General features: G+C 34.5%; 1 protein-coding gene and 1 non-coding gene across 5 annotated transcripts; one reads left to right on the plus strand and one right to left on the minus strand.

Moving 5' to 3' along the window:
• The first annotated feature begins 8,877 nt into the window (after nt 1-8,877).
• LOC105782581 (uncharacterized protein C630.12) lies at nt 8,878-14,541 on the plus strand. Of its 4 annotated transcripts, none has more exons than XM_012607403.2 (13): nt 8,880-9,329; nt 10,147-10,206; nt 10,274-10,452; nt 10,915-11,050; nt 11,684-11,780; nt 12,244-12,303; nt 12,400-12,500; nt 12,699-12,733; nt 12,824-12,881; nt 13,160-13,234; nt 13,305-13,462; nt 13,557-13,820; nt 14,048-14,541. In XM_012607403.2, the coding sequence occupies exons 1-13, from the start codon at nt 9,183-9,185 to the stop codon at nt 14,292-14,294; spliced, it is 1,617 nt and encodes a 538-aa protein (XP_012462857.2). In that variant the 5' UTR covers nt 8,880-9,182; the 3' UTR covers nt 14,295-14,541. The 4 variants fall into 4 exon arrangements, with proteins under 4 accessions (XP_052482603.1, XP_012462858.2, XP_012462857.2 ...); XM_012607405.2 differs by having other exon boundaries at nt 9,183-9,329; nt 10,142-10,206; XM_052626643.1 differs by lacking the exon at nt 12,824-12,881 and having other exon boundaries at nt 8,878-9,329; nt 12,699-12,728.
• Nucleotides 14,542-18,416: 3,875 nt separating this feature from the next.
• Nucleotides 18,417-18,523, minus strand: LOC128036288 (small nucleolar RNA R71). Its single transcript, XR_008193086.1, has one exon. It is a non-coding gene; the product is annotated as a small nucleolar RNA R71 (small nucleolar RNA).
• Nucleotides 18,524-19,158: the final 635 nt, after the last annotated feature.

A 19,158-nucleotide genomic window follows, 5' to 3' on the forward strand; every position in this document is an offset into this window, starting at 1 on the left:
AATTCTCGCTCATACTTAATTACTGTCATTCGGTATTGTTTCAATTCAAGGAATTCCTTTCATTTCTGATCGATGTATCGTTGGATGATATATTTCTTTCTGAACTCAGATTGGAAGAATTCCCAAGTAACTCTTTCTTGCGGAACAATAGATATTAGTGTATTGCACCATTAGTACGATGTATCTCTCAACAAAGATATATCACGCTTCAAACATTTGTCAGGTGTGCAGAAAAGTTCATCAAAAACCCTAATCGTGTTTTGAAGCCAGAACTCAGCTCTCTTAGCATCATCACTAACTGTAGCTCAAAAATCTTCAGCCCCATATTTCCTTATATTATCAACGAGAGGTTTATTCAATCGCAACGGGTCTGTACCTTGAGGCATCACAGGGATCAAGTGAGGAATAGGCGGGGGTGGAGGTTGTTGAGTAGCCGGGTTTGCTCGAACAAATTCTATGAACCATTCATTTAACACTTGGAAGAAAGCTTGTTTAGCTTTTCCTCCCTGACTTCCCGTAACGAGACTAGATTCAAAAGGCGCAGTCTCTTGAGCGGGAGCTGGCACATTACTTTTAACGTCGTCAGCTACGGCTCGATTTGGATCTATTTACTATATAAAACATAATTCAGAAGTTGTCAAGAGATATCATACTATCGCAGCATGGCATGTACAACTAGACTCGTATATTCTACGGTAGTCCTAGAATCGACTAAACCGTAGCTTTGATACCATTAAATGTAACACCTTACCCGTAACCGTCGTCGGAATAGGTTAAGAGGCATTACCGGACTTTCAACTCAGTTCAGATCGGTAATTTATCAAACATTTAACAAATATCATTTCATTTCAGTAATTATCAATCATTCATATTAATAACATGCTTAAATCGAGCATACCAAGCTTAATTTATACGTTTAGGACTGAATCGATAACATATAAAATTTTTGAGAAAACTTAGAAAAATTTTCGAATAAAGGTCATAAGCCCGTGTACTCAGGTCGTGTGGCATGAAATAGGCTTGATTTAAGCCACTTTTCACACCTCAAAAAACAAATACCTAAACCATTCATATAGTACCAAATTCACGTACAATATGAGCAACTATGAACAACCATTTCAATGCACCTATATGCCATTTCAAAACAAATCATTTACATACTTAAATCAATATCATATGTGCATTTAAACACATATCAAACTAATATGATTTAACATCATACCTATCCTAATATCAAATAACATTCAAGCATTTTCCAATCACCAACTCATCACATGCCAATTTATCATATGCATCAAATCCTTCATAGGGAAACTTGCCAAAACATATCATCTTATACACATTTGACCATTATAACAACTAAGCCAAATCTTATGGCTTAAGAACATCAAAACACATAACTATACAGTAAGCTAAAGTAACCAAAAACATATTCCCATAAATTAGCCTATACATGCCATGTTTACACAACTTCCATAAGTTCAAAAGTACCGAGAAATCAACTGGATAGTGTGATGCTTATCTCCGACGTCGTTCGAATCGAGCTAGCTAACGAACCTCTATAAAACACAAAAAAATAAATTGAGTAAACATTAAAGCTTAGTAGGCCCATATAATAGAATTAAACTTACCACATTGCATAATTTAAGCAATTAAATCAATATGTCCAACTCGAATATTCAAATGCCTATCACACATACACCTCAATAGGTTAGAGTCTCAAATATGCATAGAACCAACTTTCATCCATAAATGATTCAATTTGGCATTCAACTCACATAGCATTTCATTCATACATTTCATAAAATCTCGTTTCCAGTTTCATACGTCCTCATAGCACATACCATATTTCATCTATACAATTCACATAGATCATATTCCATTTCATTTTCAATCATATAATCGGTAATAGTATAATACCCGTTCAACCTAATGAACAATCGAAGGATACTCGGGTGATACACTCTAAGTGTATTAATTGGTAATCAGTCAATTCATTATCATTTCTGCTCTTTCAAGCCATGATCGGTAAGCTCATTCCGAGCTGAAAAACGGTAAGCTCTATCGAGTTGAAACGGTAAGCTCATAAGAGCGGATATATCAGTAAGCTCATACGAGCTGTGGTGAGTCTGCAACAAATGCATGAGCTCGACCGAAACAGTAACCCTAGTGACATGTCACTCGTATCCTACGATTTTCTATAGTTCAAACGGGGCTCGGTATTACTCAATAAATTTCAAATTAAGCAATTCAATATCGTTTATTTCAACCATTCAATTCACATATATATACATATTCATTTCATACAATTGCAATTAAATGAAAGTTCGTTTCTAATTATACGAACTTACCTCGAGTTACTCGGATGGAAATTATCGACTATTCGTCCACTTTTCCTTTTCCCCGTTCTAATCCCAATCTCGACTTATCTTGATCAATTAAGCATTCAAAGTTGCCGAACCCTAGCTTCCAAAAATGGATTTTCTTTCTTTGATATTCGGTTGAAAAAGAATGGAAGAAGATGACAATTTGTTTGGTTTTATTTATTATAACTTTAATTACTTAATTATCTAATTAACCTTTAAAATTAAACCAAATTTCAAAATTGCCAAGCCAATATCTTCCACTAACTCATTTATGGAAGAATTACCACATAAGGACTTCCAGTTTAAAGCTCTATAGCTATTCCATACCTTTAGCTATTAGAACTCTACTTTTAATCTTTACGCGATTTAGTCCTTTTTATCGAATTAAGCATTCAAACAGTAAAATTTCTTTACGAAACTTTCACCTAATAATTCTATCATGCTGTAAACTTTAATATAATAATAAAATTAATATTTTAACTTCAGATTTGTGGTCCTGAAACTACTGTTCTGATTTGACCCAAAAACGGGCTGTTACAAATAGAACTCTTAGGACACAAATCTAGGGCCCCTTAACTGGCGGGGTAAAAGTTTTCAAAAGAGCTTTTAATAAAATTGTTCTATTTTTATTAACTAAAGAACTGAACTTAAATAGAGAAAAGAGTCCTAATCTTAATTGGGAAAATAATTCCCTTATTCTGATAAACTACTAAAACATAAGGGAGAATAGTTCCTTTATTATAATAAACTACCAAAAGATAAAATAAAATATTCCTAGAATATGAATAAAACTTATCTATCTAAATAAGATTTATCTACTTAAATAAATTTAAAAAATATATATATTTCAACACCCTCCCTCAAGTTGGTGCATATATATCAATCATGCCCGACTTGTTTACAAGAAAATCAAAGCTTGTCTTAGAGAGCCCTTTGGTGAGTATGTCAGCAATCTGTTATTTTGAATGAACAAACGTCATGCACACTTGGCCTTTTTTAATCTTCTCCTTGATAAAGTGTCTATCAATCTCAACATGTTTAGTTCTGTCATGCTAGACTGGGTTGTGAGCAATACTAATGGCAACTTTGCTATTACAGTACAACTTTATTGGTGAAGTTATTGGTTTCCTCAGCTCTTCCATAATTCTTTTTAACCACATCATTTCACAAATTCCTTGAGCCATTGATCTAAACTCAGCCTCTGTACTACTTCTTGCTACAACATTTTGTTTCTTGCTTCGCCAAGTCATAAGGTTTCCCCAAAAAAATGTACAGTATCCTGATGTAAATCTTCTATATGTTATTGAGCCTACCCAATCTGCATCTGCATAAGCTTCAATTCCTCTTTGTTCAGATTTTTTGAAGAATAAGCCCTTTCCAGGTGAACTCTTCAAATATATTAGAATCCAAAATAATGTTTCTTCATGTTCCTCCATTAGGGAGTGCATAAATTGACCCACTAAGCTCACTGCAAAAACTATGTCTTGCCTTGTAGGTGATAAGTAAATTAACTTACCAACTAATCTTTGGTACTGCCCTTTATCAACTAACCGACCTTCTTTATTTCTGAATTTTACATTTGGATCAATTGGTGTGTCAACTGGGTGGCAACCACTCATCCCAACCTCTTTTAAAAGATTAATCACATATTTTTTCTGAGAGACCACAAGACCCTTCTTTGATTGAGCAACTTCCATTCCAAAAAAGTATTTCAAAGGACCCAAGTCTTTGATCTTAAACTCCAATGCTAGATGCTTCTTGAGATGCCTTATTCATCCACATCATCTTCTGTAAGGATGATATCATCAACATAAACAATAATAACTGCTATTCTACCTCTTTGTGAATATCGATAGAACATTGTGTGATCAGCTTGCCCTTGTGAGTAACCTTGTTTATTAACAACTTGAGTGAACCGTTCAAACCAAGGTCAAGGACACTGCTTTAGACCATACAAAGATTTCTTGAGTTTACATACTCGAGTTCCAAATTTTTCTTCAAAACTTGGAGAAGGATCCATGTAAACTTCTTCTTCAAGTTTCCCATTTAGGAAAGCATTCTTCACATCTAGATACTGTAAAGACCAATCAAGATTAACAACAATTGATAAAAGAACTCTAACGGAATTTAATTTGGCTACTAGAGCAAATGTTTCAAGATAATCTATCCCGTATATTTGAGTGTACCCTTTAGCCACCAACCGGGCTTTGTATCTATATAAAGATCCATCTGGTTTGAATTTGGTTGTGAACACCTATTTACAACCCACTATTTTTTTCCATGTACCTATTTTTTCAAGAGCGCACATCTCCTCTAAAATAGCCTCCTTCCACTCAGGAACCTGTAAAGCATCTTTTACATTTTTGGGTATTTTTACAATATCGAGACACGAAACAAAGGCTGAGAATGTCGAAGACAAGGCTTTATAGGATACAAAGTTAGGTATGGGATATTTGACAATATTTCTAACACCTTTTCTTTTAGCAATTGGAATATCTAAATCATAAAATTTATTGGCTGGATTATGAGCTTTACCTGAATTTTTGACAAGATCTTGTGGGTCAGATTCTTGGTAATGAATCTGGTGGATTCTACTTTCTTGATTTCGATTTCTTCTTGAGTAAACAATTAACTCATCTGTTTGTTCTTTATTCTCATGATCAGATTCTACACCTTCATACTCATTTTTATTAACATTGACATTATTAATTTCTGTATTAATCATAAATTCACCTTCCCCATTATTAGAATCCTTATGTTGTATATTCCTAGTCTTTTCTTGATCAATTATAGAATCTTCCTTACTATAATACCTTCCCTGAAGATTAGAATCAAAATAAGATTGTGTTTCAACAAATGTGACATCCATGGTAACAATAATCTTCCTATCAATTGGATCATAACATTTGTAACCCTTTTTATTAGAAGCATAGCCAAAAAAGACACATTTTTTGCTCTAGGATCTAGTTTACCTTGGTTGTGAAGATAAACAAAAACACTACACTTAAAAACTCAGAGGGATAAATCTGAGATCAATTTAGAGTTAGGAAAATTATCTTTAAAGAGACAAAAAGGAGTTCTATAGTTTAAAGTTTTACTAGGAATTTTATTAATAAGATATGTAACTGTTAGCAAGGCTTCGCCCCAAAGATAACGTGGTACCTGACTAGTGAACATCAAGGCTTTAGTTACGTCCAAAAGATATCGGTTTTTTCTTTCTGCAATCCCATTTTGTTGTGGTGTATTTGTACAATATCTTTGGTGGATTATTCCATGTTTGGTTAAGAAAACACCTAATTGGTCACTAAAAAATTCTCTACCATTGTCACTCCGAAATACTTCTATTTTCACACCAAATTGTGTTTTCACCATAGTATAAAAAGAATGAAACACATTTTTAACTTCAAACTTATCTTTTAATAAAAAAACCCAACAAATACGAGTATGATCATCAATAAATGTGACAAACCAATGTTTTCCTGAAAAAGTCGAGACTTTTGAAGGTCTCCAAACATCACTATGAATTAACGAAAAAGGTTTAAAGGCTTTATATTTTTGAAGTGGAAAGAATGACCTATGATGTTTAGGCAATTCAAAAAATTCATAGTGATATAAAGAAGGACTTTTTTTTTTAAATAGATTAGGTAACAAATATCTTAAATAGTAAAAATTAGGATGTCAAAGCTTATAATGCCAAATCATAATCTTATCAAAATCAGGAACATAATTTAAACATAAAGTAGTTGTTGGTTGACTTAGATGGTCGTCGTCAAGAAAGTAAATTCCACCAAATTCTTTAGTATTACCAATCATCCTCCCCGAGACCATGTCCTAAAATTTACACATAGAGGAGTCAAAAATAACATGACAATCTGAGGACTGGGATAATTTATTGATCGATATGAGATTACAAGCTAGATTTTGCATATGTAAAACATCATGTAAAACCAAGAAAGACGAAATTTTAACAATGCCCTTCCCAGCTATTGCCGAGAAGGACCCATCTGCTACTTTGATCTTTTTGTTTCCTACGCAAGGTGTGTAAGTTGAAAAAAAGAAAATGACTACTAGTCATGTGATCACTAGCTCCAGAATCAACAATCCACGTGTTTGTTTTACAAGGCTTGACATTGAAAAAAATAAAAAAATCAGTACCTGATTGGGCAAAAGAGGAAGAAGGATTATTGGATGAGTTAGGAATAGAAGAATTCATCCAAAATTGTGGTGATTGAAAAAGCTTGTGTAGATGCTCTAATTGTTCCTTAGTGAATGGAGACCATTCCAAAGAACTTTGGCCTTCATAATTTCCATTAGTTCCTAAGATTCACTTCAGCAAATTCTTTATTTAAACTAGCCAGAAACAAAGAAGCTCGTTCATTCTTTTCTTTTTTCATAGCTTTTACACCATCTCCGGGACACTCCTATTCATCATTATAACACTGATCCAGTTCTTGCCAAAGAGACATCATCTCGTTATAATAAAAAGTAACTTTCTTTTCCCCTTGCCTAGCTTTCCAAAGTTTTATTTTTAACTCAAAGATCTGTGAATCATTTTCTAAATCTGAATAGGTGTCTTTAACAGCGTCCCAAACATCTTTAGTAGTTGGGAGAAAAAGAAAAGGCTTACCTACGGATGCGTTTATGAAATTAATAAGCCACACAATTATCATAGAATTTTCTGACCTCCACTTGCTCATCTTTGGATCGCCCATCTGTTGTTGCTTGACTTCTCCATTTAAATGACCTAGTTTGTCGTGCCCATCAATTGCTAATTTTACGGACTGCAACCATTCCAAATAATTCTTGCCATTTAGCTTGTGAGATGTCAGCTGAAAAGAAATGTGAGACGCCTCTGTCCCTTGAGTCATTGTACTCTCGGTAGTTGTTTCAATGGTAGAACTTTCTTCCTCTGTTTGATTGCTGGATTTCTTATCTCCAGTGAAGGTTGTTTTAACCATGATGTTACTAGAGATTTAACCTAGCTCAGATGCCATGAAAGTTTTCAAGAGAGCTTTTAGTAAAACTGTTCTATTTTTATTAACTAAAGAACTAAACTTAAATATAGATAAGAGTCCTAAAAATAATTCCCTTATTCTAATAAACTACTAAAACATAAGGGAAAATAGTTCCCTTATTCTAATAAACTACTAAAAGATAAAATAAAATATTCCTAGAATATGAATAAAACTTATCTACCTAAATAAGATTTATCTACCTAAATAAATTTAAAACATATACATATTTCAAAAGGGGGAGTTCTTAACTTTGAAACAATTGGTGGAGGTATGGGAGACCAAAGGTCTAAACACCTTTTCATTGGAACTCTGGATAAGTGTTCAAAAATGACACTTTATGTTTGAATTAGTTCTTTAGTACACCAAGACTTTTAGTGGCCCGTGAAAATGAAACTTTTATGTTGGAATCTAAATCCTATAAATAGTTTCACTATGGCTAGTGCTTACACTTTTACTGTTAATAGAAGGAACCTTAGTGTTGAAAACAACTTGAACTTTCTACCCTAGTGAAAGCTTATTGGGAAATCTAAAGTCCTTCTTAAAATACAAATCTTTCTTTGGAAATGTTTCCTTGAAATTGTCCCAACCAGAGCATTCTTTGGTAGTAGGGGAATAAATATAGAGGACAAGTGTTCATTATGCCTAACACTGAGAAACATTTATCCACCTACTAAGAGACCATGTAGTGATGAAACAATGGTAGAATCGAATTTGGCCAAGGGAGACTAACCAAAGCCTAGATAATATTATGCTTCACGAATGATTAGAGAAAAACTTAAATGACAAGAATTGGCATCATGCCTATAGAATTCCTTAGAAAGTGATTTTTGCTTCTATGTTATGGTAAATTTAATTGTCTCAAAATGTCGTCCCTTTTCATGGAAGAGTCGAGAAAAATCAAGTAGCCCCTATAACTCTTTCCAAAGCTGCGGAATTTCATGCTCTATCTACCCCCTATAGATACAGATTACCTATAATGATAGGTATCAAATAACAACCATCCCTCTCAAGATGATTTAAACTAAACACGGATAGTTTTGTACTTGCTAATCTTGGAAAGGCAAAGACATATATGATCATGGGAGATAATATAATAAATTAGGTTATTAGAGCTTATAGTCATATCTCACATGCTACGAGTGTTCAAGCGGAGTTATGCACTTTTAAAGACTAACTAATGCTTGTTAGGGATAAGAAGATAGCTAATATTATTGTAGAGCTTGATGCTTCGGTTGTTATTAGTTTGATTCGTAACAAAAATTTGATGAATCCCTTTTTGTATACCCTTAAGTAGTCTAGTTAATATCCTCTAATCGTGGACTTTTCACTTTTGTTGTCGACAGCCACCGAACTATTTATTACCCATTATGCGTGCCGAGTCCATCAGAGTTATGTTTAATTAATCTATTAATGTTCTTTATGACAAAAAAAAAAAAAAAAAGCGAAGAAAATCCTGAGCCTGAGGGGTTGGTTTACTTTTAAGTTTTAACCGACAAATCTTACCATAGCTGACGAGCATCCCGCATACCTGCCCAAGTCGTAACATAGTCTACTGTGTCTAACAAAAATAAAGGGAAAAAAGAAGAAAAAAAAAAAAAAACGTATTTGAACGCTTGTTTGTGTCTTGACTCTGTGGTGATCTTGTTAGGCTCAGGCTTTACGGCACTGATCCGCCGGATCTCGTGGCCGAGTCTCTTTCTCTCTCCATCGTCCCACCGAAAACCTTTATTATCCAGTTGTAGATCAAACATTCAACGCCAAAGGGTTACTTAAGTGAATCCGCGCAAGAAAGAAAGAGTAGATGAAAGGGCACGAGAAATTGACTCTGCTTCTATGCCTAATATGGACTGCAACCATCCTTTACGGCGAGATGTTCTCCTTTTACATGCCGTTTCTCTTCTCTTGCTCTTGGCCTCACCTTTCCTCATCCTCTTCTTCCAATCCCACTGTAATTTTCTTGTCGTCTCTTGTCACTAATTTGTTCTTCATTTTTCTTTTTTGTTTTATTGATATTTGAATTGATCTCATTTCTATTACCATTATTAACATGTTCCAAGCTGAGAATATGTTGATTTTAGAAGATGCAATTATAAAAGCAAATTTACTTTTGAAAGGGTTGAAATATGCAGAAATTTGAGTTCTATTTAGCTAACAACAACAACAAAAAAAGACAGAAAGCAATCAGTGGTGGGGTTTAGTGTCTTTTTGATAAATTTTACGTTTTAACTTTCAACATTGGGATATTTTTGGTATTAACAACTGTGCTATCGATTCCTGAGGCTTTTTGCTTTCAGAAGATATGGTGAAACCCAAACTTTAATGATTCAAAGCTAATTCCCTATATTTGATTAAATTTTAATTACCCTAAAAGATTACTTATTTATGTGTGAAATGCTCTACTCATTTTTATCTTTCCGAATAAAAGAAAGTAGCAAAAGCATCAAATTAACATTTGTTATCAGATCATTTTTCTTTCTGTTATTTACTTAGATAAACTGGAATGATGCTTATTTAGTGCTAATCTGTTACACCTAGTACAAGGGAATCTAGTGTTTGAACTATACTCATAACACATTTCAGGAATTCTTGGCACCTGTTTAAGTTCCTTAAAACTATAGTGTGCTCAATTAATGATTCTCTGGGTGTGATTATGGATGATAACTGTATAACTCAAATAGAACACATTGATGCAGTTTATTGCGCATTTTCTCATGCTCATGAGCAAATCAACAGAGGAACTAACAGTTTTTGTTTTGCAAGTTTAGATGAACGGAAAAGGTTATGCGGCTGATTATGTCAAAGTTGCTGTTATTGCTGATCCACAGGTATGCTTGTCCTGGTCCTGTTATTCATCCTTGTTGCATTCTAACATATATTTGTTGTCTTTAACAGATCATGGACAAAACCTCCCTTCGCCTGCCGTCTAAATCACTTGCTTTGGAGTTTGTACAATTCTATACAGATTTGTTCATGCGCAGAGCCTTTTTCTCATCCATCCTTCCTTTCAAACCAGAAGTGATTTTGTTTTTGGGTGATTATTTTGATGGAGGTCCTTATTTATCAGATGACGAGTAAGGCTTGTAACTATCTGTTTTTACTTGAAACTTCATTTTAGCTACTTTGTTCGAAGTTAAATCATCCATGGAAGTATGCCCTTTCTGGATCTGGCAAGCTTTGCCAGATGAAATTACGTAACATCTTTATTTCAAAATGAAATTTAAGGCATTAAACACATTCTGGTAAATAAAAAATTTTACGTGTAACATCGTGTTGTCTCACATGGATGCTTTACAATAAAATTTTCTTCTTTTTTCCCCCAAATTTCTGTTTGGGAGTTTGAATATTTCCACCATGCTTATGCTTTTATATGCATATTATGAGGCATTACTAGTGCTACTACTAACACCATCAAGATCACCTCTTCGTATCTTTGCTTCACTATATTCTTTGTCTAATGAGGAACAGGTTTTGCTTTGAAACTCTTCAGTTACCTTTCTAATTTAGAGTGCCCTTGACATTGTTTAGTTGATCAGATGGCAGGAATCGTTAAGCCGTCTGAAGCATATGTTTGGTCTAAATACAGAAGAAATACATTCCACTGTTAAAGTTTACCACCTTCCTGGAAACCATGATATTGGTTATGCAACTCTTCAGTCTCATAAACCAGAGGTATTTACTCGTGTTAATATTAAAAATGAGGTTTACGTTTTTAGAACTAAGCATGATTTAGTTCCAGTACTTTTATTTGCATCATGTGCATGGAATGACTGTGATATGGAAAAGAACGAATTGAAGCAAGAAAAAGATTAAAACTAAAGGAGGGCCAGACTGATAAATTTCTGAGTAATTTTGGCAGCATTCATTTAAGTTAAAGGAATGGCTCAGAGGGTCCAAATATGATTGATGTTAAATGTATCTATCTTACTGCTGTGATAGAATATGATAAGGAGAGAATTGGAGTGTGGAAGTGACTGAAAATGAATGGAGATCTTAGGCGAGGGCTAAGTTAAGTGTTACATTTAATAGGAAGTGTACGTATAATGGAGAGTTAAATTGTTATAGATGTGACCTTTACACTTTTCAGTTTGAAATTTTCTGAATATGTAGTTCTAATTTGCTTCAAGTTGTTGGATTAAGGGATTTCTTGGGTTCAGTTGAGTAAAATTCATTGTCTGTGACTCTTTATGTTATTCGTGAAAATTATATGTTGCTTTTTTGACAAATATGGTTGCTCCACTGTCTTATGCTTTTGGTCCTTTTTTCTTCAGAAATAGATTAGCTCATAGTTTTACATCCATGTAGGTGGTTAGACGGTATGAAAAAGAATTTGGGAGCAGAAATTATCGATTCATGGTTGGAAAAGTGGAGTTTGTAGCTGTTGATGCTCAAACTGTGGATGGTAAACAAGAAGGCATCTGATTCTTGCCTATCTATTGTAATTTTTTGTGCTAGGGATCTGATAGCAGAAAACTTGAATTTCTTTGATCTTCTCCTCATTTTTTACTTTCTCCTTTTTTCCCTAACATATAACTATACAAATGCCTGTAATTCTACTAGGAAGTTGTTTTATCTTCCAAGTTGAATGAGACTGTTTCTCAAGACAAGAAGTAATGCTTCTGCAATATTGCATGTTTTATGCCTTAGTTTGTCTGTTATAAATTGTCTTGTGTGTTCTCTTTAGTTGCTATCACGTATGTAATAATTGAGTCATTAATATGTCATCAAATGTCTCAAATGAAATTTATATACAAATATATTGCGTTCTAATTGAGACACTAAAAATGTAGGGACCTTTAATTTTCTTGGTTGATATATGTCCCCTCGTGTTTGAAAAAGGCTCTCTAACTTTGCACCCTTTGCAGCGAATCAAGAAGGAAGTGTTGCTTCAGCAACTTGGGATTTTGTTAGCAATGTCTCATCAGGTTTATGACATTGACATTTGACTTGCATTCCCATGTTTTGTCAAGTTTGGACTCAACTGTATAAATGATTTTTATCCATTTATCACATTTCTTTAGATCGTCAATTACACCCAAGAGTTTTGTTGAGCCATATTCCATTATATCGGCGGGATTGGACCGATTGTGGACCACATCGTGGCTCTCCAATTATCAATCAGGTATTCTGGTTTATTATTATTATTATTATCATCATCATCATCATCATCATCATCTCTGCGTTTTGTTGAATGAACATTATTTTTTGTTGTATGCATTTTATACAATTCAAGAGGTATTATTTGTCCCTCTATAGTGTTTCTCAAATTTGAATCTAATTGGTATTAAAACTTACGTATTCCTACGCTTTTCGTTCTCAGCGAATACGGCATAATATTTATGATAAAGAAGTAAGGTAAGACTCTTCCTATTTTCTTCTTCCCATAACAGGAATCTACTGGCTTTTGAAGCTTATACTCTCTTGATGGTTGAAATCATTATGCAGTTATCAGAACTACATCACTGAGGAATCATCTAACCAATTGCTAAACTTAATCAGACCAGTATGTTTAATCCTTTCCTGAGCTGATCTTGTACGTGGGCATACTCATTCATGGATATAAATTCGTATGTATGAATGCTTGCATGTATGTACATAATGCTTGCACGTACATATATATGTTTGTGTCCGCATATACATATATGTATGCATGCACACACACTTACACGCATATATGCATACATATGTACATAGGGAGAATTTTGTCGGACTTGCATTAGAAAACTGATGTTTTAAGACATTTCCAACAACTTGCCTGAGACATTTTTGTGGTTTTGGCAGGTTATTGTTTTATCTGGTCATGATCATGATCAGTGTACAGTGGCTCATGAGTCAAAGGGTGGACCTGTAACAGAGGTGAGCATATGATGTCTTAACATATTTACCTTTTATTCAGGACTTGACATGTTTAGCTGATAACATGCAGCACACTTTAGGGACTATAAGCTGGCAGCAAGGGAACCTCTATCCATCTTTCATGCTGTTATCTGCTAGAAACTCTCCACTCTCAGATACATCGTTGCCAGAAGAAGCTGTACTTACTCGTCTGTGCTTTCTTCCAATGCAAACACACATTTACATATGGTAACTATTTAATAAGGAATAAATGGTTGTAGTTTCCACTTATGAGCTTTAATATAGGTCTGAGTAACATTTCTTTGAAAATCTCAAATTTCAGGTATATAGTACTATTTGTTTTGACCATCCTTTCTCTCCTTCTGTGGCCAACAAGTGGTCTGAGCTTTTGTTATCATCGATTTGATGATATGGTGGAATGTGTCAGAAAGTTGATAAACATGTATAGAGATGAGACAAAAGAGAAAAATGAAGACGAAAATTGCGAGTATGAGATGATTTGGGGTGCAGATGGATCGATGCATCTTGTCAAAAAAGTTTTAACCCGACCTGTCACACGCACAAATGATATAGGCGCAGTAGAGAGGTGCTTCAGATCAATATTTCCATATTTCTCAGTCCCATTAATAAGTACCTTTAGATGAAAACTGTAGTATTACTGTATTAGTATATTTTGGCTTTTATTCGATTAGTTATATGTTACTCATTGCATACCGCCATTTGTAAATTTACTAGGTATTCCCTTTTGAGATTGATATTTGCAGAACTCTTAATTCTTTCTGATTCCTTCTCCTCTTGTTTCCATTGTTACAGGGGCAATGCTGTGATGAGAGCAACTGCTAAAAAGAGTGTTAATCAGCTGACAGAGGTCTGCTTGAGTATGGAAACAAATGCAGATTCTGAGGTTGATCCAAAGAAGCTACCACCTAGAGCAAGCAAATCAAAGGCGAAGGTGGTAATAAAGAGATTTGTCCGCACATTCCGAATGCTTATTCTCATTGCTGCGGCGAACGTTCCTCTATACATGATGTTGTTGTTCAAAGATTGGATTGACAAATAATCGTATCAAACATGGTGATATTATGCAAAACTGAGTTTCTCCTTTATACAGTTAGGCATATCAGGCTAGTAGTAAAGCTTCAATTTGAATTGCAAGTTGATCTTTTGTTTTTCTCTAATATTCTAACTAATAGCTAGAAGCGAGTCCTCTTTTTTGCATATTATGTGGTTTATAATTTAAAGCTTGAGAATGTGAAGATAATTTCTTAATGCTTCAATTTTATTAGGGAAAATCCCGAAATTACACATGGATTTTGGATATGCAATTTGATATAGAAATTTGATTTTGATTTAATTTTTGGATATTAACATAGTTAAATTTGTGCACTTATGACATAAAAAATGGATTTTATTCACAATTTACCTTTCAAAATTTACATATTTTTTCATATTGATATTAAAATTTTTTATCCCATATTAGTATCCGAACTCTTTTTTCGTTATACATGTTGGTTCAAAATTGAAATTGGACCTTAAAGAAAGGACCCAAGCAGAAATTAACAGGTGGATGATATTATCCTATGTCATGATAATTAATGCTTATTTTTGGAAAAGCTTTCTTATTGGTTGGATTTCTATGGATCCACTACGCCTACTTTTTGATATAGTGGAACATCAATGATTAGGCCTTCGGGCCTATTCTTTTGTCCAGTCTTACAGTTTTATTTTTGATAAGACAAAATCCATATGCCTGCTTGATTTGGATAGAGATTCTGATCTTCTCAACAAAATGATATCCATCCAAGCTGGATATGATAGGTTTGTCTGGAAATTGAATTTTAATGTCCTTTTCTCGGTTAAAAATGCTTATACGCATTTTTATCAAATAAATTACAGTACTTCTATGCGGGATCTTCAACAAGCTGCATGGAAATTTTTTTCGCATTTCAAGATCCCCTTTAACATGAAAAATGGAAGATATGTAAAAATAACCTTCCCACTAAAGATCCTCTACCCAGGAGGCTCTCAACCAACGACTCCTTTTGTCCCCTATGTAAAGAAAATAGAAAAATCGTTGATCATCTTTACCTAAGTTGCACCTTTGCAAGACTAGTTTGGTTCAGATCCCATTTGTTCTCCACACGAATTCCTTGAATGGCACTTTTATTTTCAACTGGATACTTTAGTGGCTTCAAGATAATGATATCTTAACTGAGTTCTTAAGAAGTTTCTACACGAATATGTCTCGCACGTTTTGCATTATTTGGAAGTCAAGAAACCATCTCATCCTTCGAGGTACAAGTCCTTGCCCCTTCGTTGTGACAAAATAACTCTCATATATGTTTCAATCAATCCTCAATTCCTTTTCACAGAACGTCAGCCATTCTCAATAGCAATGACTTCAATTGACCCACCCTTTAGATGCCATTAACATTCAATGGTTGCTTTCTCTCATCATTGTTCATAGTAGACAAAATAATTTAATTGGAGGATCAACAATTGCTTTGAATACCAATGGATTTCAACTCAAATTTGTTCATAGTTTCAGACTTGCCAACAAGCTTCTTGCCCATATCCTCATCCTTTGTACTATACTCCTGCTTTTTAGAACTCATAACATCAAATCTTGTAGGTTGTTGAGTGTTGACAAGAAATAGAATAACATAATCCCTGGACGCTTTTAAGTAAGATGGAAACTTCAACCTGCCTTTAAAGATATTAATCTCTCATTTAAGACATAACATTGTTTTGCATTTAGCAAACAAATGTCAATTAAAGAGCGAGGCTTTCCATTGGGCTAGGACCTCTTCTAAATCTTTCATTAGCAATTACTTGGCCTTAATTATTCTTGCCCTTATACAAAAAAAGCCTAAACTTGTTTTCATCCACGGTAAAAACTTCTCCAAAAAAAATCAAAGTTATTTAGGCTAAATCATTCACCACTCAACAATTCATATTTGATTTGCCATAATCTGGTGTAGCAGATTAAATTAGTTTTCACATTTGAAGAGCTTGATTACAAGCATTTTTATTGTGTTTTAATCAATTTTTCTTAGTTTCGTTTACATTCAATAAAAAGTGTAATTTGAGTCTTTTATTGACCTTAGGGGCTGAATGAGGCATAAGGGTAAGCTAACATACTTTGTGAGTGTGCAGGAGATCATTAGAAGGTGTACCAACTCAATACTGATCGTTGTGTTGCAACATGGGGAGTTTGATGTCGCAACATAGGGAGTAGAGAGCAAGAATTCCAAGACTACCTTTAGTGTCGCGACACCACCAAGGGATGTCACGACATACCCCTGAAGTAACCCTGAGTAAGAGCATACTACCTTCGATGTCGCGACACAGGCACTAGGGTGTCACGACACCAATCTTGTATGAAAAATACTTACAAGCCAGGGGCATTTTGGTCTGCACAATCAAATATTAAACACTAGAGCGTTAGCTAACATAGGGTTGAGGACGACGACAACCCTAGACGACAACGCTAACTCTATAAATAGGCTTATTTAACACTTGTTATAGACAACTTTTCATACTATATAATTTTCTTTATAGTTTTAGTTTTAGTTTTTCCCTTTTCTTAAGCTTTAGTTTATTTTCAGTTTTGCACTTGTTGGGAGATCTGGTCTGTGGAACTCAATCTACTCTTTTTGGATTTCATGCTTCAATTAAATACAATTCAGGCTTCACTTAAAATTTCATCTCTTGATTTTCTATTAATATTCATCTTTTATATAAAGATTATTATGTTTTTGAGATCCATGAGGAACTAATCCTCTTATGGACGATTAGCGAGTGGAGGTATGATTAATTGATTGTTGTACAGGATTTTCTTAGCAGATTAGCTATTTGGGAGAGGAAGAAATTAAACTCTAGGTTTGATGACCCTAGGAAGTCATCTAGGTGGGAATTAACCAAAAATTGGTATGGCCTATCCGCGAACACCGTAATCCCAAACTAGTTTGGACTGTGAGGTTGAGAGATAAGTAGTTCTTGATAACTCATTATTCTAGTGGAAGATCGAGAGATCTTGCTAGGGTAACGACTAGTTGGTTGAACAGGGAACCTGAAGAAACAGTTAGTTATGACTATTGAAGCGAGCTAGTCACCCATGCTTAGATTTGATTAATTTTTCACAGCAAATTTCCCAAAGTTTTCCATTTATATTATTTTATTTATTTAGTTGTTAAAAACTCTCTTTATGTTTAGTTGTAATATAATTTATTTAAAGTACTAATTAGCTCTATTTGTGCTTAGGTTAGGATTAATTTAGTGCTCGCCTCCCTTAGGACGATCCTTGAAGCACTCACCTACTTTGTTGTAGCTATATTACAATCTGAACCGTATACTTGTGGATACCGCTTATTTAACATATTTTGTGTAGGATTTCTACTCTAGATATTGGTACGTCCAGAGGCGGTCAAGTTGTTAGTGCCGTTGTCGAGGAGGCAACATTACTAGATTAATTTTAATTATTGCAATTAACAGAATAATTAGGAAATTCTTAAATTATAGATACGATTTTATTATTTTTTTCTTTTCTTATTTTTGTTAACATATTGTATTCCCTTGTTAGGTTTAGAGTATGACTCATAGTAGGGGAACACCTATAGAGCCAACCACAGATCCAGAAAGAATAATTTGTAGGAATCATCGACAACAGCAACAATAGCAGTAACAACAGATGCAGAACCCACCACTTGTTGTGGGCAATATACCTCGTGAGATCCCACTATTCGACAAAGCTAACGGTAACCCACTAGACTTACCACCACAACCATAGATACCCGTAAATATGGCGTGTAACGAAAAAACTCTAAGAGAATATGCGTTACCAAATCTAGATATAGTTCAGGGGAGTATAATGAGGCCAACTATTACGACCAATAATTTCAAGATCAAATCAACAATAATTCAAATGATTAAAAATAATCTCCAGTTCACGAGTATAATGATAGAGGATCCAAACCATCATTTAAAACAATTCCTTCAGCTTTGTTACACATTTAAATATAATGGGGTCACCGATGACGCTATTCGTCTTTAATTGTTCCCCTTTTCCTTAATAGATAACTCTTTCACATTGGTAGATTCGCAGCCACCGAGATCCATTACGACATGGGATGAGCTCACTGGAAAATTCCAACAAAAGTTCTTCCCTATTAGCAAGATGGTCCAACTAAGGAGAGAGATTTCTACGTTTAAGCAATTAGAAGGAGAAAGTTTCTATGAAGCTTGGGAGTGCTTTAAAACGTTGATTCAAGAATGTCCACACCACAGACTACCTGAGTAGTTATGATAGAAAATGTTTTATAATGGGTTGGATGCACATGCACGGTCAAGGTTAGATGGAGCAACAAGAGGAGCTTTAATGAATAGGACATATGAGGACGCATATGAACTGATAAAAAAATGATGATGAACTCATGCTAGTAGCCAACTGAATGCTATACATATGGCTAAAGACCATTTATGGTGAACACTGTCTAGAAGGATGACATATACCAACAATTAGTGGACAGACTCAACTACATTGAGGCTTCGAATAATGCACTATCTATATATGGAGGAGACAAACCACTCTTCCACTATATTAACAATCCTACCGAGGATGTGAATTACATTGGGAATAGGGGTGGAAACCCTTATCTGAATACATACAATCCTGGATGGAGAGATCACCCGAACCTGAGTTGGGGAGGAAATCAAGGAGGAGCTAATAGTTCTAATCAGGTTAAAAACACTAACTATCGACCTCTTTATTTGCAGAAACTTCAGGAGAGGGCCAGCCCAAATGACCATACTGTATGTGGTCAACGTTTGGATTGAATCGAAGGGGAAATGTGGTCAATGAGGATTGACGTGAAACAAGTGCAGTTTGAGTGCACCAATTCAGTGAAAACATTAACTAAACTTGA

This window comes from Gossypium raimondii, chromosome 13, assembly GCF_025698545.1.
Source record: "Gossypium raimondii isolate GPD5lz chromosome 13, ASM2569854v1, whole genome shotgun sequence".
Classification (NCBI taxonomy): domain Eukaryota; kingdom Viridiplantae; phylum Streptophyta; class Magnoliopsida; order Malvales; family Malvaceae; genus Gossypium; species Gossypium raimondii.

What these genes read in the sequence shown, in the direction of transcription:
- LOC105782581 (XM_012607403.2), top strand. Translation starts at nt 9,183, where the DNA reads ATGAAAGGGCACGAGAAATTGACTCTGCTTCTATGCCTAATATGGACT. An exon ending in CCTCTTCTTCCAATCCCACT is followed by an intron (nt 9,330 to 10,146) that starts GTAATTTTCTTG and finishes TTGCAAGTTTAG; the next exon opens with ATGAACGGAAAAGGTTATGC. An exon ending in CTGTTATTGCTGATCCACAG is followed by an intron (nt 10,207 to 10,273) that starts GTATGCTTGTCC and finishes TGTCTTTAACAG; the next exon opens with ATCATGGACAAAACCTCCCT.